The sequence below is a fragment of the Orycteropus afer genome, unplaced genomic scaffold, assembly GCF_000298275.1.
Source record: "Orycteropus afer afer isolate SDZICR_OR568_19922 unplaced genomic scaffold, OryAfe1.0 scaffold00020, whole genome shotgun sequence".
Classification (NCBI taxonomy): domain Eukaryota; kingdom Metazoa; phylum Chordata; class Mammalia; order Tubulidentata; family Orycteropodidae; genus Orycteropus; species Orycteropus afer.
Window position 1 is genome coordinate 15,546,770 of NW_006921607.1, and position 23,496 is coordinate 15,570,265.

At 38.8% G+C, this 23,496-nt stretch overlaps 1 protein-coding gene across 1 annotated transcript in view; it reads left to right on the forward strand.

Annotated features, from left to right (window-relative positions):
* RALGAPB (Ral GTPase activating protein non-catalytic subunit beta) overlaps positions 1-23,496 on the forward strand; it is a 129,270-nt gene that overhangs the window by 57,882 nt on the left and 47,892 nt on the right. The window contains exons 16-22 of the mRNA XM_042783584.1: positions 4,728-4,910; positions 5,890-6,041; positions 9,463-9,650; positions 12,644-12,750; positions 14,630-14,782; positions 17,263-17,472; positions 22,187-22,345. Of these exons, the coding sequence (XP_042639518.1) occupies positions 4,728-4,910; positions 5,890-6,041; positions 9,463-9,650; positions 12,644-12,750; positions 14,630-14,782; positions 17,263-17,472; positions 22,187-22,345 (1,152 nt within the window). The remainder of the gene's footprint in view (positions 1-4,727; positions 4,911-5,889; positions 6,042-9,462; positions 9,651-12,643; positions 12,751-14,629; positions 14,783-17,262; positions 17,473-22,186; positions 22,346-23,496) is intronic.

The window sequence follows — 23,496 nt, forward strand, 5'->3', positions numbered from 1 at the left end:
ATCAATATGGTAGCATTGAGGAAGAGAAAGACATTTTGAGGTACATGGGAGGTACAGACAACAAAGATGAACCCTTTTGCACATACAGTACTGCGTTGTCAGTGAAGGCAAACATGGGTATATGGATGGATAGATAGCTGGACAGGCTGAACTAGTAGATGTGTCTAGTAGGTATGTCTACTAGTAGTAGAAGTGGGGAGTGTACCCAAGACCATATATAGGGTAGGCAGGCAATGGTCCTATAAGTTTATATGTATGATCTGAATTCCCAGGTATATAGGAGAGCTGACGGGGGGCAAGGTTGTAGTCACTTCTTGGTCACAGCCAGCTGCCCAGAGGGACTGAATAGTTGAACCTGTGGGCTCGGGACCATAGTCGCAGGGAACATCAAGCTCAATTGGCATAGCATACTACACAAAACATTGTTCCACCTCTTACTTTGGCACGTAGCAACTGGGATCTTAAAAGCTTGCAGGCTGCCATCTAGATGCAACAATGTGTCTCTCTTCATCCAGAGCAAAGAAGAATGAAGAAAACCAAAAATTCATGGAAGCAATTAGTCCTAGTGACTGGTGCACCATGCGATCTGCAGCCTATATGACTATGAGACCAGAAGAACTAGATGATGTCCAGCTACCACTGTCAACCACTTGGAAGGGGATCTGTGTAGGAGATCCTGGATAGAGAGGAAGAATAATGTAGAACAAAACTAAAAATCAATTGGAGAAAAAAAAGGGGGGGGGGACCAGGTTTGCTGGTGTGATAGAGCCTGGTGGAACCACTGAGACCATGGCACCTAGCTGCCCTTCAGGTCTGAAATTGAACCCACACCAGTGGCTTCCATCCACACAAAAGACAAGCATATGAGTTGAACATTTACCTGAGGTAGATAACACTCCTTGGAGAGAACAATCATGGGAAAAGAAGGGCTGCTTATGCACAGGGAGACAGCTTGGGGGGCAGGAATGCATGGAGGGATGGACACAAGGAAGAGGTAACTATCTGGAGGAAGTGGGAAAGCTGTTGCATTGGAGTAAATTGTGGTCAATGTCATGAGACAAAGTATATGTGAACTGCTGTATGGAAAGTGAATGTGCTCTGTAAATTTTCACCCAAATCATAGTTAAAAAAAAAAAAAAAGAGTAGTACTTATATATTGTTTACCATGTACCAAGCACTGTTCTGAGCACTTAAATACATTAAATCATTTAACTCTCACAACAGTATGCGGCATGTATAACTGTTATCCTCATTTCACAAATGACAACATAGAGTAACAGAAAGGTAGCTTGCCTAAAATTGCAGTCAGTAAGGGAATAAGTGTCTCTTGGGTAAGGGAGGACTTCTGCTTCTACCTGAGATAGAATTATAGATCTTCCTTCCTTCCTGAAGCAACAACAAAAACTAGAGAAAATAAACAAAACCATGCCTTTCAAGATAGTGGACATCAGACAGTGAATAGTGATCACTGAAAGAATTCTGATTGCTCCTGCTTTCTGCCCTGAGAGAGTTTCTAGGCTTCAGTTTAAAAAGGAGAAAGGTAGGCAGAGCTCAGTGAACTCCTCAAGCTGAGGAGATGGAGGTGAGAGTCTAGGGACACCAAGGTTGCTGGCATTTGTAGAACAGAGTATCAAAGAGGAGACACTGTAAAGAGTTCGAATCCTGGAGGTCTACTGAGAGTCTCCCTTGAGTATTCAGCAGAGTAATGATCAATGCCTGTGTGCAAGGAACATATATGAAGCCTGGGAAATGAGTACAAACCTGAAAAGATGTGAGAACAATGCGCTGTACTCACAAAGGCCTGGTAAAAGTGCCTGTTCCCACTAGCCAGACTAGAACAATGCCTAATTCATGGAGGAGTGGATAGAGTACCCCAGAACGCCTAGCTTCAGTGTTGTTGGTGTTAGGTGCTATCAAGTCAATTCTGACTCATAGTGACCCTCTGTACAACAGAACTAAACACTGCCTGGTCCTTTGCCTTTCTCACAATCCTTGCTATGCTTGAGCCCATCATTAAAGCCACTGTGTCAGTCCATCTTGTTGAGGGTCTTCCCGTTTTTCTCTGACCCTCCACTTTACCAAGCATGATATCCTTCTCCAGGAACTGGTCCCTTCTGACAACATGACCAGAGTAGGTGAGACAAAGTCCGTGTCCCTGGTGGCACTGTGGTTAAAACATTGGACTGCTAATCAAAATGTCAGTGGTTTGAACCCACCAGCAGCTCAGTGGCAGAAAGATGAGGTGCAGTCTTCAGTGAAGAGTTATAGCCTTGGAAACCTACTGGGGGTCACTATGAATCTGAATCAACTTTGATGGCAGTGGGTTTGTCCTGGCTAGGTAGTGGGGAATAAGTATCTTAGATGTGGAGCATTCTGGACTCCCATAACATTATAAAGTGCAAATGCTTCCTGATTTCCAGACTTCCTATGAAGTTACAATAATCTAATAAAGGGACCTCTGGTAGCATAGTGCCTAAGGTACTTGACTGATAATCAGACGGCTGGCATTTCAAACCCACCAGCCACTCCTTGGAAGGAAGATGGGGCAATCTACTTCTGTAGTGATACTGCCTTGGAAACCCAAGGCGAGGGGTTGCTATGAGTCGGGTACGACTCAACAGCACATAACAACAACAACAACAATCAAATAAATCTACAGTAATCAAGAAAATGTGATATTGGCATAAAGATTGACCAATAGTTTAATGGAACAGGGTAGGAAGTCTAGAGGTAGAACTATACTTATATGGACATCTGATTTTTGACAAAGGTACAGAGGCAGTTCAGAGGAAAAAGGATAGTCTTATCAACATACGTGCTGGGACAACTGGATAGCATATGGAAAAAGAATTATATATAAAAAGTAATTCAAAATGGATTATAGACCTAAATGTAAAACCTAAGACTATAAAACTTATAGAAGGAAACAGGAGAAAATCTTTGTGACCTTAGGTTAGACAAGGATTTCTTAGATTCTGTACCTCATTCTGTTTAAAAAAATCACTGTAAAGAGAATGAGGTGACAAGTCACAGACTAGAGGAAAACTTGACAAAGTGTATGTCTGATCATTAACTTGTATCTAGATTATATAAAGAACTTTCAAAACCCAGTAATAAGAAAATAGGCACCCCAATTAAAAATGGGCAAAAGACTTGAATAGACACTTTACCAAAGAAGATTTATGGATGATAAATAAGCATATGAAAAGATGCTTAACATCATTAGTTATTATCGTCGTTAGGTACTGTCAAATCCATTTTGACTCATAGCGAACTCATGTGACAGACTAGAACTTCCTCATAGGATTTTCTAGGCTATAATCTTTACAGGAAGGACCTCTGGCTCTGCAGTGTTTAAAGCATTTGGCTGCTAACAAGAAGGTGGGCAGTTCAAACCCACCAGCCACTGCATAGGGGAAAGATGAGGCAGTCTGCCTCTGTAATGATTTGGAGCCTTGGAAAGATTTACTCTGTCCTGTAAAGTTTCTATGAGTTGGAATCAACTTGATGGCAGTGGGTTTCATCTTCACAGGAATGGATCGCTAAGTCTTCCTCCTGCAGAGCCACCAGGTGAGTTTGAGCTGCTAGTCTTTCAGCTAGTGGCCAAGTCCTTAACCATTGGGCCACCAAGGCACCATGTACACATTCATTAAGGAAATAAAATGAAAATTACAATGAGATACCATACATACCTATTAGAATGGCTAAAATAAAAAAATGTTGGAGAAAGAACTGCTCTCTCATATACTACTGTTTGTGGGAATGTAAAATGGTCCAACAGCTTGGCAGTTCCTTAAAAAGTTAAACATTCATCTACCACATTATCCAGTTATCCATTCCGAGGAGATAAGAGCATATGTCTGTCTAAAGCTTGTACGTGAATGTCCATAGCAGCTTTATTTGTAATACCCAGAAGCTGGAAGCAATCCAAATACTCATCAGTGGGCAAATGGATAAACAAATTGTGGTAGGTACCTATAAAGGAATACTACTCAGTAATTAAGATGAATGAATTATTGATACAAACAAATGTGAAATGAGTCTCAGAATAATTATGGTGAGTGAAAGAAGCCAGACCAGAAAAGAGTCCGTACTATGTGATCTCATTTATGTAAAACTCAAGTAAATGGAAGCTAATTCAGTGTATTAGAGAACAGATTATTGGTTGATTGGGGTGAGGTGTGACGAGGAGTAGGAGGGAGAGGCTATAAAAATGTTCAAGAAGATTTTTGGAATGGTGGATATAGTCACTATCTTGAATGTGTTGATGGCTTCACAGATGTATATGTATGTCAAAACTTTCAAATTGTACACTTTAAATAAATGCAGTATATTGTACCTCTGGCGGCTACATACAACCCTGTAGTCCATAGGACATCTCTGTGGGTTTGCACTAGGGGGCATAAAAATGTGTACATGTTAAATTGCTGGTTATTCTTTTAGCCTCTGGTGGCGATAAGTAGGTATATCCAAGGGGTTTAGGTTTCAGGGCGTGAAAACTGCTAAAATAATATACTGCTTTAGGTTTTGAGAAATGCCACTATTTTTTAGAATATTGCTAGTAGTACATCTGAAATTTTATGTATTTGCATATAAATAATGTAAGAGTGTGAGGCTTTCTGTGGTATATTATATTCTCAAATAGGCCAGGCTTTAATGCAGATGCTTTGAAATTGGTACAGTGGTTCCAGACTAACTGTTTTTATTCTCCAAATGAATATGCTTAGGTGAAGGTGATGGTTGACTCAGGAGACCGGAAGCGAGCCATCAGTTCCGTGTGCAGCTATATTGTGTACCAGTGTAGTCGGCCTGCTCCTTTTCACTCCCGGGATCTGCACTCCATGATAGTGGCAGCTTTTCAGTGCCTCTGTGTGTGGCTGACAGAGCACCCTGATATGCTTGATGAAAAGGTAAATTTATGAGATCCGAAAATAGAAAGTAGGAACAAAAATCTATATGGGAAAAATATTTTATTTTTTTAAGTAGACTTATCTAAATTAAAATACAATGTTGGACAAACTGAATATACTTGTTAGAATTTATTATTAGGTCTCTTGTCCTTTTGAGCACAACTTGAAAAACTGCTGACATGCTTATATTTGATTGCAAGGTAACACACCCCAAGAGAAGTTCCTTTCAAAGATGAGACCTTGACTAATTATGTGACTTATCAAGGATGTTCTTTCTTGAAAAGATGGCAGCCTTGAGGTAGCTAGTAGGTACTTTGGTCACCCATCACCAAACCAAGAAGGGCAGTTGATATATCCAGGCTGCAAAGGTGGAGCACAGCTTGCCCATAAAGGTTGCTTGTAATCTGCTCTCTTCTGCTGTTGTTCCATGTAATGCCTACCTGTAAGAAAGGCAATTGGTTATAAAGAATTCACAGTGTAAATAAGAGAAGAGATATGAGGCTCATTGGATATTTACAGAGAGCTTTATGTAGTTTTAAAAATAGTACTGTTGATTAAATGTTAGTCATTTTCATTATGTTTTCTAAAGTTAGGATGCCAGAAATTGCTTTACAATGTCAATAATTGATGAACTTGCCTTTGGGTTATCTAGCATGTCTTGAACCATCCCTGGTTCACGAATTAGATTTACAGTCTAGGTAATTTTAAAAAAATTGTGACCAATAAAATTGAATTGAATTCATCATCAGTTATTACCTGACTTGTCTGAACACTCAACTTCTCTAAAGAGAAATTTGTGTGTGTATAAAGTTTATTATATTGTTATGAAATTAGTATATGTCTGTTAAAGAAAACTAGAAAGAAACTGGGACACTATCATCACCACCACAACACAACCACTGTTAGTGTTTTGATGTATTTCTTTGCCTTCTAGTAGACCAATTTGTTACAAAAGTTGATCTGCCTCTCCTGCTTTTAGGACTGCCTTAAGGAAGTATTGGAGATTGTGGAACTGGGTATCTCAGGAAGTAAGTCCAAGAATAGTGAGCAGGAGGTGAAGTACAAAGGTGATAAGGAGCCAAACCCTGCCTCTATGAGGGTGAAGGATGCTGCCGAAGCCACCCTAACATGGTATGAAAGTGACCACGCAGGGAATATACCCAGGAAATAGGTGGGGGTGGTCCGTGTTGTTTCACTTCCTTTCTGATGTTCAGTATTAAGTGGCTTAACCGCTTTAGGATAATTTTTTTTTAACAGATGTAAAGTATAAAGGAAATACCTCTACCTGGATGTTTATTTGTTTCCTTGGGAGTGGAGGGGACATACTAGTGGACCGATAAGAAACCAAGAACTTGGTACTTAGAGTTTGGGTCCTTGTTTTCTATACTAGTTGACATTAACTAAAGTCATCTCATGTTAGAGCTGGGATCTTGGAGAGCCTTACCCCATCCTTTAGCTTTGATGGCTGAGTCCAGAGGGGATCTACCTGTTGTCATATACTCTACTAGGTCTCCTGCTCCCCATTCAGTGGTCTGCATTCTTGACCACACCATTTATGTTACACATCATAGGTTTGTTCAGTCATCCACTTGGCAGCATTTCTGTTACAGAAGCACTAGGTAACTAAGAAATTTACCAAATTATTTAGCCTCTAATTTTGGGACACTTTAGCCTGCAAGGTAGCCCATTACATTTTAATTGTTAGAAAATTGAAATGCACATTAAGCTGAAACCTCTCTCCCATTTTACCTTCTACCTATTGGTTCTAATTCAGATTTTTGGTAGTGAAATCCTTATTTCAAGCTTTAATGGTATCTGAGGATAGTGCTCATGTTCCCTCTGATGTGTTTCTGCCAATACTTTCAGCTAAATATTACATGGATTTAGGTACTTTATCATCCTGTCCATTTTCCTCTTAATTGGTGTAGATTTTACTATGTACCTCTTAGCGGTGGCTTACTAAGTACAGTATTCTAGATAGTATCTGATGACCTTTACACTCTGTAGAATAATAAACTTTCATTAAAATGTTCTTTGAGACTACATGGGATTTTTGAGTACCTGATGATTTGGCCTGAGTCAACTAAAATCCTTGAGTCTTTATTCATATGTTTACCTTTCATGTCTTTCTCATCTTGTACCCATTTATTTTAGGGGGGTCTTAGATATAATGCATATAACTTTATATTTAAACCTTAAATTTTATCATGTAAGACTTACTTCATTATTTTTAGTCATTTAATATTCTTTTAGATCCCTGCTCTTACTCTGGTATATTATCTATGCAGCTTAACTTTTGGTTAGTTACAGATTTAATGTGCCTACCTTCTGAATGCTAATCAAAGACACTGATAAAAATACCGAACGGGAAAGCCCAAGGATAGATTCACAGAGCACATCACCAGAGACTTCCATTCAAATTCACAGGGATTTCTAAATGATGTCCACAAGTTTATCATGAGACACTGTGAAATGTTTTTATACTTTGATGTGTGAGGCATTTATATGCCTTTTCAGTCTGATTACTGTCAAGAAAGGAAAATGTGGTTAGGCTTGATAGAGTTTGATCTTAGTGACCTATTCCCTTGCCAGTGACCCATTTAGGCAGTGTTTTAGAATTTTGCATGGAACATTGACAGGATCACTTGGTCCTTATGCTTTGTTACATCCATCTCTGTCCCATTTTAGAAAACCAGAGCCACATTTTCGTGTTACTGGTCTGCTTGTATTTCTCCTGTTTTCACAAATCCGTAGTTTTTCTGGTCCTTGAAATCCTTAGACCTCCTAGGAATAGAACAGTGCTGCCCTCCGTAATCAGAGATGTTTGGGTTTACGTATTAGAATGAAAGGGGATGAGGAAAGGCCACTGTAATATTTTGAACTGAGGATTGAGATGATAAAAGTGTTATTTGGGGAATATTAGTTTTCTAAATAAAATATAATGAGCCCTGGTGGCATAGTGGTTACAGCATTTGGCTGCTAACCAAAAGGTCAGCGGTTTAAACCCATCAGCCATTCCGCTGGAGAGAGATGAGGCAGTCTGCTTCCATAAAGATTTATAGCCTTGGAAACCCTACTGGGCAATTCTACTCTGTCGTATAGGGTCACTGAGAATTGACTAGTTGGCAGTAGGTTTGGTTTTTTGGTTTTAAATGAGATTTATATGAAGGGTCAGGTAATATTAGGACCACAAATATAAAAATCTTTATGGTTTTAATCCTAAGATACTATCTGTACTATCTATTTTATAATGAGTTTCCTTGAATAAAATAGTACCTTAGGGTTGTTATGATAAATAAATGAAATGTGTGTAAAGTACTTAGAGTAGTGCCTGGCATTCCAAAAATACCAAACCAAACTCACTGCCGTCGAGTCAGTCCCAACTCATAGCGACCCCTCTGTGGGTTTCCAAGGCGGTATCTTTATGGAAGTAGATTTGCCAATCTTCCTTCCAAGGAGTGGCTGGTGGGTTTGAACCACCAGCCTTCTGGTTAGCAGTCAATGCCTTAGACACTATGCCACCAGGGCTCCTGGCATAGTATGTGCTATATGCTGTTATTATCCATTGACTATATATAAAAACCTTTATAGATAGAAACATTTCTGAATTTAAAGCTTCATCAGTTGAATTCCAGTTTACAGGGTATTTTTTTTTTCGATATACATTCTTACTTTATAATAGTAGTTTTGTGAAATGTAGTTATTAGTGCCTGAGGTTCCTTATCCATAAAACACAGATACTTGCTTACTCATGGCCACACAGTGCAAAGGTAGCAGTCCTAGTTTTTGGTCTCTTAATGATTACTTACCTCTTCTGAGCCTAAATTTCTTCATCTGGAAAATGATGGGGTTTGACTGATCCCTGGGTCCTTTTCTAGATCTAGAGTTTAATGACTTGCATAATCATGAAACTGGAACACACGAGATTTTTGGAAATAGCTCTAGGAGCTTTCTGATTTGGAAATGTGGTTAGTTATTGTGGTTCCCTGGGGAGCAGAATCTGAGACAGAAATCTCCTTACAAGAAGTTTGTTGAAAAATGCTCTCAGGAACAACCCATATGGGGGAATGAAGGAAACAGAATTGGGTAGGGGGAAGAATTGATCTGTGATGACAATTGCAACAAAAGCCTCAGCCCATCCTTTAGGGATCTCTGGAACTAGGATGGCTCTTCAGAGTTCTCTTGAGTTGGCTGAGGGAGCTGGGACTTTATACTCCAGGATCAACCAGTCATTGAATATGGGCCATTCCTGGAAAGGGGCTGTGGTGGTGAGTGAAGTTGTTCTCATTGGCTAAGGACAAGTCCTAGAGAGGGAGTCAGACTGAGAGCTTTGGCCACCATTTCCCTGCCTCTGGGCGAATGGGTCTTTTAGCTTTGGAGGGAGAATCTGTACAGCACACCTTGGCATCCATTACGGGGAGCAAACCTGACCTATAAAAAAGAAGCAAGGCTGTGCTCAGTTAAAATTCACAGGGAGGAGGACACATTGGTACATGAGGTAAGCTTAAGATTTTGCCTTGGAACTGACTGTTCTCTTTTCCATTTTCCATAGTATCATGCAGTTGCTTGGCGCATTTCCTTCACCCAGTGGTCCCGCCTCTCCTTGTAGTCTGGTGAATGAGACCACGTTGATTAAATATTCCAGATTGCCGACCATAAACAAGCATAGTTTCCGATACTTTGTCTTGGATAACAGTGTCATCCTGGCAATGCTGGAACAACCTCTTGGAAATGAACAGAGTGAGTTTTAGCACTTTGAGCCTTCTGCACTGCTAACTCAGCGTGTTTGTCAGTATTGTCAAACTGTCCCCAGAAATGGGGAAAGAGGGACTGCAAGTTCTAAGTAATTTTGTATTTTGTGAAAAACATAATAACTGGTACAATAGCAAATGAAAAATAGAATATGCATATTAAGTAGAATCTTTTCAAGGCCCTTTATACATAGCTGAAATATCAGAAAGAGTCGCTGTAGTTTTATGAGAGGTCTTACTTTAATGGAATATTTTCTGTGTGGAAAAAAAATCATTGTCATTCTTCCCTCCCTCTTGAACTCTAGATCCTGTCTGTTCCCTGCTCTACTCCTTATTCCTCATTGATCTATTTCAGTTATTGGTGCTACCCAAATAGGCTGGAAATTTGGGCGATCATTTTTGCCTGCTCCTTCCTGTAACCCCCTTATGTAAATGGTCTCTTAGTTTCTACCTCTCCAGTGACTTTGAATCTTTCTTTTCCTCTTCATTCCTGCCAGTACACCCAAATTCAGGACCTTATTATTCCTTACCTAGATTATTGCAGTTGCTTCCTATCTGGTCTGATTCCCCCCAGCCTTGGCAGTTCCAAATTTTGTTTACTCTTAACTCTATTCTACTTGCTGGTGCTGCCACCATAGTATTTATCCTCAGGGACAGATCTGACCATGCCCATAACCTACTGAAACCCCTCCTCAGTGATTCTTCATTGACAGAACTTGCACTGTTTTCCTTTCTTCTCCCCCATACCCTTATTATAAACCATCTTAAGGCTTGTGATTACCAATGTGACCCCAACTATTCATAGTACATTTTTTCCTGATGATAATTGGCATCAGCCAGTATGTAAAGGATACATGTCCTTAGAGAGACCCTTACAAGCCACCACCCTCCAGGCTTTTTTTTTTCTCCAAACCAATTCTCACACCAACCATCTCTCCCATGGCTAGGTTCAATAAGTCATTGCTATGGCCAGTCACACAGAACTCATGCACAATACTCACGATTATGGTGTCGTTAATGAAGTAACAGGTTACAATTCAGGTTCAGAAATAATTCTTTGATCAGGACAGCCTTCTCTTGGCCATGCCCTCAGGCATGCGTCTCTTTGGCCCTTGGCCTCTTGGCCTGACCTCTACCCTGCTTGGGCAAGTGTTACAAAGCTCTTTTAGCTCTGCCAATAGATGTACCCCACTCTTCCAGTAAGCCTCCTGCCCACAGACACGCAGCATTCTCTCTTCATAGGCTGGCAAGCCCACCGTGCTCTCTCTTACCTCATTCTGATCTCTTGGTTCTGTTGCCTCTGCTCTCTCTGTCAGGGAGGTCTAGTGCAGGGACCTCAGGGCCAAGGACATGCTCTACTCCTGCTGCTTCTCTCTTGATGGCAGTGAGATCCTCCTTTTCCACCTGTGGGATGGCTCATTTTAAGCCTAGTGATGTGGCAGAACTGACCAAGCCCCACATTAGGATTGCATACATCTTATTTCCATGGTCCCACTCCCACAAGGGTGACATGTACCTTGTCTATGTTAGTAGTAACTGATCCAGTTCCCTTACATAGTTCCACCCCGTCATCTGGTGGGAGTCACAATGACCATAGTTACAAGAGCCACATTAAATAATTCACTGCACCACAACAGTGTAAGAAACTGTAAATGTGCTCCTGGTATGTGCCTTGTCTAGGTTTACTTGAGAAGTATATGGTGTGACTGGGACAAGAAGCCAGATATTCTGAACCCCATACTGTCTCTTTCTATTATGACTGTCACATAGTGATAGGATTTGATCATTGACTGAAGACTTGTCTTCTTACCTTTGCAAAAGTGAGTAGGGTCTTAGAATCCCATGCAAGTTCTGTTAAGTATGTGTGAGTAGAATTGCATATTGAAAGTGAGACATTTCCCTGTAGTTTGGGGTATATGAATACCATCACAGGTTTCTATCACATTGTGGTAGGATACAGTGACTTTAATAAGAACCAGATACAGGGCCTTTTATCATTACCCAGCTTCAAAAGTACTGACCTCAAGTCTTTTTTGCACACACCTCTTCTTTTTCTGTCCCAGGCCTAGGCTTTCTTTCCTGCCTTTGCCTATTGCTGATGATTCCTCCAGCCTCCTACTCCCAAGCCACCTGCTAAGGAGGCTGTAAAATCCCTGGGTCCTCTTCTGGCTTTCTGGCCTGAAGAGTAAGTGTGCAACGCTTTTCCAAGTTTTTAGGACTCCCTACCCTCATCTCAAGTGATTTTTCTTACATAGAAAGGTTACCAAAAATGTAAACAATTGGAATTTGATACTTTTACAAGGACATGTTAATAGTTGATTGTAATAGACGAAATAAGAGAGAGAGAAAAGTTTGAACCAGTTTGACTCCCACACCAGAGACAAAAAAGGGGAATGAGAAGAAGGTTCTAGTCGTTCAGGACGTCCATTCTGAGTTCTGTGCTGCTACTTTCAGTTATGTCCCCACCCCTCTACTGCTGGGATGGAGCAGTACCTGCCTGTAGCGGGCAGTGGCATGCAAAGGCAGAGATGAAAGGAACAATTTTATAGACACCTAGCATGTCTTTCTGTACTTAGGTCATTCCAGCATTGGGAAGTTAAGACTATTTGCTGAGATAGCGTTTCCCAAAAATACATTAAGTGTACCACTGGAAGTGTGTGAGGTGATGTTAGTTGACACAGTGGTAAAGATTATTTTATGTATTTTTAAAATACATAACTAGTACACAAACTTCATGATTTTCCTTTTAAAATAATGGTATACAATTTACTTTTTAAATTAAAAAAAAAAAAAAGGAAAAGGAGAAAATATTCTTACAGCACATAGGTATGGCAGAAATCACAAAGATGGTACACAAAAGACCGATGTGTGGGAAACACTGTGCTAGGACTTTGATGATTAGAAGCTCTGAAGTTGGTAACAGGTTTATTTTAAATGGTTGTTATCTGAAATACAAACTTTTGCACAAACATTTTATTCTAGATGATTTTTTCCCTGCTGTTACTGTGCTGGTCCGGGGGATGTCTGGAAGACTTGCTTGGGCACAGCAGCTCTGCCTTTTACCCAGAGGAGCAAAAGCAAATCAGAAGGTATTCGTCAGAAGTTACAAGGAAGTGTGTGTGTCTTTGTGTGTTAAATATGTATGTGTGCTGTCATTTAAAGGTTCAATAACATTCCAACAAAAGTCACAGAGCTAAACTAAGTATTTTGATACTTAGCCAGGTTCTCAGGCAGTAGGGTCACATCAGAATGAGCAGCCTAAAATTCCAGACCTTCTGAATTACTCTTGAAAGACATATTCCAGGCAAGTGCATGTTTACAAACCTAGATAGGTGATTCTTATATCCACTTATGATTGAGAACTACTACCCTGAACAGTGGTCCCAGTTTTTTTCATGCAGTGTTAAATATAGAAATCAAGTACACACCATATATGAGAAAAATTTGAGTAGACTCTTGATGCCTGTGGCAACAGGATTTAGCTTCAGATTGTTTTGTAGATTCATTCCTGTATAACTTAGTAATGTACAAGGGAATCTTTTGAGGTGCAACAGTTTTCTTATTTTTCATAACTTTTATGTTATAATATATGAATAATCCTTATGGAAGAAAAAATGGCAAATATGGATAATAAAACAAATTTTAAATCACCCGTAGTCTCGCTTTCTAGAGGTAATCACTTTATATTTTGGTGTATTTCTGTCTTTTTTGCCTTTCTGTGTACAATAACACTTGAATAGAATTGGAGTAGTTTTGGTGTACTGCTCTTTTTACTTACTGCACTGTAAGCTTTCATTTATGTTTTACTTATGTTACTAAAAATATTTTTAAAACATGACTTAATAAAATTTTAACAGCATTCAAGAAAGTAAAACTCAGAAAATTGGAGCATATGTGTAAAATCATTTAATATCCTAGACATCTGTTAGATCTGATATGTTTTTAACCACTTGAGAAGTACATTCCCTTTTCTCTCGTGGCATTGTGCAGATCACATACTGTCAGCATCTCTGAAAGACACACTAAGTTAGCATTAAAGACTAAGAAGGGAGACAATCAGGAAAGGAACTGAAATTTGTTGATAGTTTAATATATGTCATGTAGATGTTTATTTAATCCTCACAGTAACATTGTGGTACGTTATTTCTACTTTTCAGATGTGGAACTGAGATCATATAGCTAACATTATTAAAGTAAAGATTTGGAGCCAAGAAGGCCTAGATCCAGTGCCTGTGTTCTTACAGTTATGCCATGCTAAGTTTCTGTTTGTACTCACTTTCTAGAGATGCTCCAGTGGACCTACACTTGTACTGTGTTATATGGAACAACTTGAGAGCCCTTGAGAAAGAAGCCCTAAACTCGAAAATACCTTATTCATTAACTTATCACTGAATATAGAAGATTCAGGCCTGGGGAAGTAGAGGTCCGCAGCCCATTTGTCAGTGATGAAATCTATAATAAGTTGGCAAACATTTTTATAAAAATAAAATAGAATTGAACAGACTAAAAAAAACCATAGCACTTCTGGTAAGGGAAGGTTTGAAAGTCACTGTCTGAGGATCTTTGATATTTATTCTACACACTTTGATTTAATATATCAGCATATCCAGTAAAGATCTCTGACTGAAACAACTTAATATCTCAGAAGTATCACAGGCTTCAGACCCTGGGAAGTGGGAAGAAGCTGAGTGTGGAGGAGCTGCTAAGAAAGACTGAGAAGAGGGTCAAGACAAACTTGGTCCCTTGGTCCACTGTACAGTGTGATTTCAGCTCAGCCTGGCTTCCAGATTCACAGACTCCTTACCTTCACTGTAGAAGAAACACATTGGCAGATTCTTACTGAGTTCCTGTAACATACAACATCCTAGGCAAACAGTCATCTAAGGGACCAGGGAAATATATGCTATTGCAGATGGATATGGGACCATATATATCACAAATATCATGTTATTTGTTTTATTTTAATAGCTTTTTGTGCCTGAACCTCGTCCAATTCCTAAAAATGATGTTGGATTTAAATATACTGTGAAACATCGACCATTTCCTGAAGAGGTAGACAAGATTCCTTTTGTGAAAGCAGATCTGAGCATTCCAGATTTGCATGAAATCGTCACTGAAGAAGTAAGATGAATTAGTTTTTAAGCCATTGTTGAGAGAATGAATATAAACATTCTTAAAACAGTTTCCACAAGGAGCCTGGCGCCACAGTCGTTAAGCACTTGACTGCTAACTGAAAGGTTGGTGGTCTGAACTTGACCAGCAGCTCTGCAGGCTAAAAATGTGGTCATCTTTTGCCATAAAAATTACAGTCTAGGAAATCCTTTGGAGTCATTTCTCCTCTATCCTGTAGGGCACTATAAGTTAGAATCAACTTGACGAACAGATTTTAAGAATGGTCAAAACAGTCTTTATTGTTACTGGAGGTGATTCATAAGATGACCTAGAGCTCAGTCATTCAGGAAGTTACCATGTTGTAGATAGAACACCTATAGATTGAAAGTATCTGGATATAAAACATGTCCCTTAGAAACATGTGCTGCCTGGTCTAGTCCATTGTAGGTTTCAGTAGCATGGTGACACGATCAGATCTTTTATGAAGGAGATTTGGGGAAGAGAGACTAATTCAGGGACTATTATGACAGTCCAGGCAGAGGAAAGGAAGGACTGCTTCACTGATTGTGGGAGTTTAAATATGTGAAATATATTAAGGAAGGGGGGCTTGGATTGATGAGGGAAGGAAAAAAGCCAAAGAACTTTTAAGCTTGCATACAAGTAAGATACTGGTGTCATTCACAGAAATACATCCACTAAGAAGAGGACAGGTTCTGGATTAATTTCCCTTGGAAGGCTATTTTTTATTGTATTTGTCTCTTAAGGCAAGGAAGAATTCAGAGAAGTAGGGACAGAGGCATGGCAGGGCATGAGAGAATGTATGGGCAAGACAGAGTTGGCTTATACTGCTAAATGCTGAAGAGACTGGGGGGGGGGGAGGACTAAGGAAAAAAACCCTGGATTTTAGTATGAGGTTGTAAGTAACCTTTGAGACCAGGGCCAAAGGAGTGTTAAAGTGGAAGGCAGAGTATAGAGTACTGGGGTCTAAGGGAGAGGAAGTGAGTATAAACTATACTTTCAGCAGTAAAGGGAAGGGCACAGAGTGGATGGTAGCATAGGGAAATAGCCTAGTTAAGGCAAGACAAGACTCTTTATCATTTCTTTTTTTAGTTCAATGATGGGAGGAATATAAACATGAGTATAGTTGAAAAGAAGGAACCAATGGAGGGAGATAGATTTCTTAACACTGTAAGATAGACTGGGGAAATTCTAAGTGATTAGAGTAAGGCCCTAGAGACAGTAAGGTCAGGTGATTGTGAAACTGGATACTTCAGGTGAGACTGGAGGGAAGGAGAGAGTAGGTAAAGGTTCAGAGGCATTTTCAGTTGGAGAAGAGAGAAATTAAGAGAATTTATGCAAACTTTAATCTTGGCAGTGTAGTAAACTACTGCCATCGATGCATAGCAGTTCTGTAGAACAGAGTAGGGTAGAACTGCCCCATAGGATGTCCAAGGCTGTAAATTTTTAGAGAAGCAGACTCTTTTATCTGTCTCCCACAGAGCTTCTGGTAGGTTCAAACCACTGACCTTTTGGTTAACAGCTGAGCACTTTAACCACTTTGCCAGGAGGGCTCCTTGGCAGTGTAATAGGCAGTCAAAGATGATTCTTAAAATTGCCAGGCAGCACTGAGGGCCCACCTGAGGGCTCAGTAGCCTAACTGATAGTGAAGTTCCTTAAACTCCACTGAACTTTCTTCAGTCAGATTCTTGAGATCTGGGAGCATAATTAAAGAATTTGAATGGTGTGGAGATTGATGGGTGAAATCAGAGAAGGTAAGGGACAGCATAGCCATTTTATATGCTAGGAAGAGGGTACTAAGATGTTAGATTTTGGGGTTTAGGGTTGGTTTTGGGGATAGAGACAATCTAGAAAGATAATGGACTGGGATGATCTGGGGAGAGAACTTGAGTGCTTCGAGATGGCAGTAGTGGTAAAGTGTGGGCTCAGGGAGTAAAGGGCTGGGAGAGGAAGGAACTTTAGAATTCTGGCTCTTGAAAATGGAGCAGATCAGAAGGACAGCATTGCTCATGGATAGCCAAAGTTGTGAAGGTTGAGGAGGTTGTAGAAGTGTAAGCCAGGTTGTTAGAATGATCATTGCTCAACCAAGAGGTTAGGATTTTAAATAAGATTGATTGGAGGGGAAGAGGGGTAACAGGGAGGACTACCCAAGAGCACAGTCTAGTAATCCATGGATGAGGAATTCAAAACCTCACCGAGGGCACTGCAGGATGGAGATAGACAGTAATTTAGGAGTTGGGGAGGGGGAGAGCAACAACTCTGCCCTGTTTCTTGCTAATTTGAAGGGAAGCATAGAAAGTTTCATTTATAGGGAGGAGCATGTTTACTTAGTTGCATACTCTATAATGAGCTGAAACAGTATTAATCACTAAGAATTATTTAAATTTGTTGCTTGTAGCATTTTTCATTTTAAAATTAAGATTGATACTTTTATCATCTCTCTAGAAATTGAAATATTTTATTTATTTCAGTTAGAAGAGAAACATGAAAAATTAAGGAATGGCATGACTCAGCAAATAGCTTATGAAATGCACCTTGAACAGCAAAGTGAGGAGGAGTTGCGGAAGAAAAGCTTCCCTGATCCAGTGACAGATTGTAAGCCCCCACCTCCAGCCCAGGAATTCCAAACAGCACGCCTTTTCCTTTCACACTTTGGATTTTTATCGTTAGAAGCATTGAAGGTAATTTTCATAAACTATTTTGAGTAAGTATATTCATAAATTAACATTCATCTGATAATAATAACTAAAGCATTTTTATGAGTATAGAAGGGATTTTTTTTTCTTCTCCTTTATCTGGTTAAAATCTGAACCCTGCATGTAACTGAATGAAAGTCTGTGCTGGTATAGGTTGCAATACTAGCTCCAAGACAGCTGATGCCACTAATGCTTTCAGACTTCTTTCTAAGGGGGATGCTTTAATACATCTAGCTCTGAATTTTCCTTGGTAATATCATGCAGATCATATCACACATATAAATGATACCTACACATAATAAAAAAAAATTATTAAAAATCTTCCCCTAGACCAGGTTTGCTCGTTTGATAGAGCTTGGTAGAACCACTAAGACTATGGCGCTTAGCTGCCCTTCAGGTCTCGAATTGAACCCACACCAGTGGCTTCCAGCCAATCAAAAGACAGGCATATGAGTTGAACATTTACCTGAGGTAGATAGACTCCTTGGAGAGAATAATGATGTGAGAAAGAAGGGCTGTTTATGCATAGGGAGAGAGCTCGGGGCAGTAGTGCATAGAGGAATGGACACAGGACAGAGGTAACTACCAGGAGGAAGTAGAAGGGGAGCTGTTGCATTGGGGTAAATTGTAGTCAATGTCATGAGACGAAGTGTATGTGAACTGCTATATGGAAAGTGAATTTGCTCTGTAAATTTTTGCCCAAATCACAATTAAAAAAAAAAAAAAAAAAAAAATCTTCCCCTAGTAGACTTTATTACTGAAAGCATGAGTTACAATTGACTGCTTTTTCATCCCACTTTTTGGGGTGGAGTTAATACAGTAGTATTTGTGAGCCAATACTTACATTGTGTAGTTTCTAAAGTCAGACTATCTAGGTTTCTGTCTTGGCATCACTACTTGCCAGTTATGTGGTCTTGGGCAAGTTACTTGACTTTCCTGAGTCATAGTTCCTCATCTCTAAAATGGGGATAATGAAAGTATCCATCTCATTGGTCATGTGAGGATTAAAGGAGTTAATACATGTAAGATGCTTTATGTAGTACTTAACACAAAGTAAACTAACCTTTAAGTTAAATATTTCCATTATCCTTAAAACAATTTTATAAGGAAAGTGATACTATCCTTGTTTTACAGATAGGGAAACAGAGGCTCAAAAATGTGAAATAACTTGCCTGAAGGTGAATTTGGGGTTTATACTAAGACTTTGTTTTGAAAAGCACAACTGAAGATTGCCAGGCAGAAGTTGCTCATTTTATGACCTGTTGCCTGCCCTAACTCATAGTAGGAGCTGATCATAGGCCATGTAAAGATGAGGAGAGTATTGCTGTCTGATTTTGGATTGTAGCATATAGAGGGAAAATAAAGAGTATGGGTTGTGAAACACATTTTACATTGTAGAAATTTGAATTAGTGATGGGGAGTTTGAACATAAGAACTCACTTAAAATACTGAAGATCAAAGAGAGGAAAATAATGAGAAATACATTGTAAATAAGGAAATGAGTAACAAAGATGCAATCTACAAATGATTAATGATGTTCCTAGTGAAGAAGCTAGAACAAAGTAGAAGGAGTAAATGAAATATACTAGAAGAAAATATAACATCCTGTGGGTTATTGAGAGACAAGAAGAGATAGAAGAGATTGTAATTTTCCATTCCGTTTATCTATTTTAGTTGAAACTTTTATGCTTTCTTGAAAATAAGAGCTTTCTTACCTGTTTCAGAGCATTAAAAAAGTCAGAAATTCACCTGGTTTGTTTTATGAATCTTAGCATATCTGTAATAAACGTAAACCTGACAGCACACATATATAAAAAACTATTATCTTACTTATAAGGATCTCTGGTGGCTCTGTGGTGAAGGCATTAGGCTGCTGACCAAAAGCTAGGCTGTTTGAACCCACCAGCTACTCCACAGGAGGAAGATGAGGCAGTCTACTTCCAGAAAGATTTACAGCTTTGGAAATGCAATGAGGTCACTGTGAGTCGGAATCAACCTGATAGCAGTGGAGTGGGAATCTTATCTATGAATATATCTACAGAAGTATTAAAGAGATTGCTAGTAAAACAGTTCATTAGCATGTTAAGCAAAGTATTTCCCACAAACAAGTCAGGTTTATTGTAGGAATTCAAGGAGAGTTCCTTACTGGGAAGTATTAGTAAAGCTATTAAGAAAATAATGTGATCCTTTTGTTGTTGTTGTTGTTAAGTGCCATCAAGTTGACTCTAACTCATAGTTGACCCAAGTGTGACAGAATGAAACACTGCCCAGTTGTGCGCCATCCTCACAATCCTTGCTGTACTTGAGACATCATTGCAGCCACTGTGTCAGTCCCTCTTCAGGGAATGGTCCCTTCTGACATGACCGAAGTAGGTGAGATGAAGTCTATACACTCTCATTTCCAAAGAGCATTCTGACTGTACTTCTTCTAGGACAGATTTGTTTGTTCTTCTGGCAGCCCATAGTACTTTAAGTATTCTTCGCCAGCACCACGACTCAGAAGCATCATCTTTCCTTCGGTCTTCCTTACTCATTGTCCAACTTTCACACGCATGTAAGGCTATTGAAAATATCGTGGATTGGGTTAAGTGCACCTGGTCTTCCAAGTGACATCTTTGCTTCTTAACACTTTAAAGAGGTTAACCCTGAATAATAAATCATTATTCAATAAAAGAATATTAATTCTGATTTTTAAATTAAAACTTAGCCAGAACTAGATGTATGTGTAGGCCCTTACAGTAAAAAATACTGCTGTAAAAGATGGCTTGTGAGAAAACTAGGGGCACCCCTGATTAAAATCAGAATCAGAGGATATCTACCTTCACCACTGTTTAACACAGAAATTTTTAGTCAATGAGTTCTTTGAACTTTTTGTTTTGAAATAATTATAAATAGGAAGTTGCTCAAAACATGTATACAGAGGTTTTATGCACGTTTCACCCAGCTTCCCCCCATGATGACTTACATAACTATATATAGCATAATATAAAAATTAGGAAAACCTATGAAATATTAAAAGAGACTAAATAAGAGGCAAGAACTATTGGAATGGAGGACACAGTTTGCAGGTAATATGATTTCTAATTAGAAAACCACGAGAGTCAATAAACTATTTAAAATAAATGAGAGAATTAAAATCTTTACACAAAGAAGTTACTAAATTAAGGTGTGCCTGACCCAATCCATGATATTTTCAAAAGCCTCATATGCATGTGAAAGCTGGACAACAAATAAGGAAGAGCAAAAAATTGGTGCATTTGAATTATGGTGTTGAAGAAGAATATGGAAAATACCATGAACTACCAGAAAAACAAATCAACCTGTCTTGGAAGAAGTACAGCTGGAATGCCCCTTAGAAGTGAGAATGGCCACACTTTGTCTTTTATTCTTTGGTCATGTTGCCAGAAATGACCATTCTCTGAAGGATATCATCCTTGGTAAAGTAGAGGGTCAGAAAAAAAGGGGAAGAGCCTAAAGGAGATGGGTTGACAAAGTGGCTGCAATGATGGGCTCAAACAGAGCAGTGATTTTGCACACTGTGCAGGACCAAGCAGTGTCTGGTTATGTTGTACATGGAGTTGCCATGAGTCAGAGCCAAGTCAACGGCACCTAACAGAAACAGCCTATTTGCAATAATCAGTTAAAAAAATGCAAAAAAAAAATTTACAACTGTTGTATTGACAAAAATTACCTTAAGGAACTCATAAAGACCCAAAGGAAAAAACTTTTAAAAACAAGAATGAGGACGCTTTGCTCCTACAAAGTGTATTACAACATGTTGCAGATCCACAATTCCTTATCCATAATTTGAAAGTAAAAACACCATAAACTGGAATTTTTTTTTCTTTGTAAGTTTGTAGCACATTCATTTAGAGGTGAAATCTTATCTCAGTTAACACGAGGCTATTTGTAGCCTTTACTTATTTCACTTAATATGACTATTCTGTGTTCAGCTGCAGAAATGTTAATGCTTTGATTATAAGGTGTTGCCGTAGCTCCTGCTAGGAACATCATGTAATAGACTAGAAAATCAGGCTACAATCCTTGCCAATATAAAAAAGTAATTCTTGCCATCTCTTGGGGATGCTTCCCTGAAAAAGGACAAGATCTTGTTTGGCAAGAACAAGATCTGAAGAAAGATAAGGGATTGGGTTAAACAATAAAGATATTTTTTGAAAAGTTATAGCACATAAAAGTTTAAGAATAAGAAAGCATGACATAATAGAGAAAACAGGATCCAAAATGTGCATACAGTATGTCTCAACTATTTTTAACAACAATAACAAAGGCAAATAAAAACTAGAAATATACAAGAAAGTTAAATAGTTTCTTTAGGATATGGTTTGTGCTTATTCCTGCAACTTTATAATTTTTTTTCACCTAATTTCTATTAAACCATAAGCAAGTATTGTTTTTAATCATTAGATTAATGAAAAGAGAAAATAACCACCCCTTTCTTCTTTTGATGATACTCACTGCTCACTGCCATCAAGCTGATTCTGACTCATAGCCACCCCCATTAGTTTGCTAAGGCTGTACATTTTTACAGGAGCAGATCAACCTCATCTTTCTCCCACGGAGCAGCTGGTGCATTCAAACTACCAACCTTTTGGTTAGCCAGATGCCTTAACCACTGTACTACCAGAGCTCCGAAAAACGAAATGAGATAATAATCATTCCATTCTTCTTTTGATGGTAGGAACCTGCAAATAGTCGTCTACCTCCTCACCTTATTGCACTTGACTCCACGATACCTGGATTTTTTGATGACATTGGGTATCTGGATCTCTTGCCATGTCGTCCCTTCGATACAGTTTTTATTTTCTATATGAAGCCAGGCCAGAAGACAAACCAAGAGGTAAGAATCCTGAAAATGTTTTGGTAATTTTTTTATGTTACATGAATTACATAAAAACATTTTAGGTAATTTGTGCTTGCCCATTGTAAAATTATATTTTATTTTTAAGGCTTATAAACTTAATATGAACCAGTATAGAAACAGAATTAATAAACTGTGATGCTTAGGCTTGTGGTTCTTTTGATCCTCAAGGAATGTGTTTAGAGAGGAGTTGTAGCATGTCTTTCTTCCCTTTATGAATTCAGGTTCGTAAAACAAACTCAAATGTAGAAGGTTAGCCACAAAAAGCTAAAACGGGGCATGCATGATTGCCCAAGAAGAATATAACCACAGCATCAGATACTTACTGAACATCTTGCCTGTGCCTCAGTGTATGCCAGAGTATGGAAGTGAATTGAGAAGCTCACCTTGCAGGTAATTTCACAAGCAAATAGTTTCAGTTGAGGCATGCACAGATTGTAATGGAGAAGGTTAACACCTGAGATAGAGTAAAAAACAGAACACTAAGTAAAACACAATTATACATGTGTAACAGACCAGGAAAAGGATAAAGAAAAATACATGATAGGTGAGAGTGGAAAACTGAGAGCAAATAGCAGGAAAATAAAAGTTTTCATTGGAATATGGAATAGTGAAACAGTTACCAATTATGACTGTGAAAGGACCAAAGGAAGATTTGTAAAATGCATTGTTCAGATGTGTAGGGCACCAGTACTGGCATCCTGCATGATCTTGAAATTGTACTGTAATGATTGCAAGACCATTAGCTAATCAAATTGAGCATTCCTTAAGATGTTTACCAGAATCGTAAAATGTTTGTTTATACTAAATGTACTATTTGTAAATTGTTCGTGAGGTATTAGTAAGAGATTGATTTATGAGAAAGTCCCTCTCATTTCATATTACTGATTCCATAAATATTAATTGTCAGTTAGGTGCCAGGTTACAATGGTAAACAAGATTATAAGGTTTCTGGCTTCCTAGAACTCCTGTCTTAGGGGAAGACAGATTAAATAAATAACCATAGTGTATTGTATAAAACTCACTGTCGTATTGTGATAATAGGAGCTTAAGGCATGTTATAGGAGCCATAACAGAAAAACCTAAGCTGGTTTTGAGAAGGTGTCCTGGAAAAAAGACATTTAAGTTGG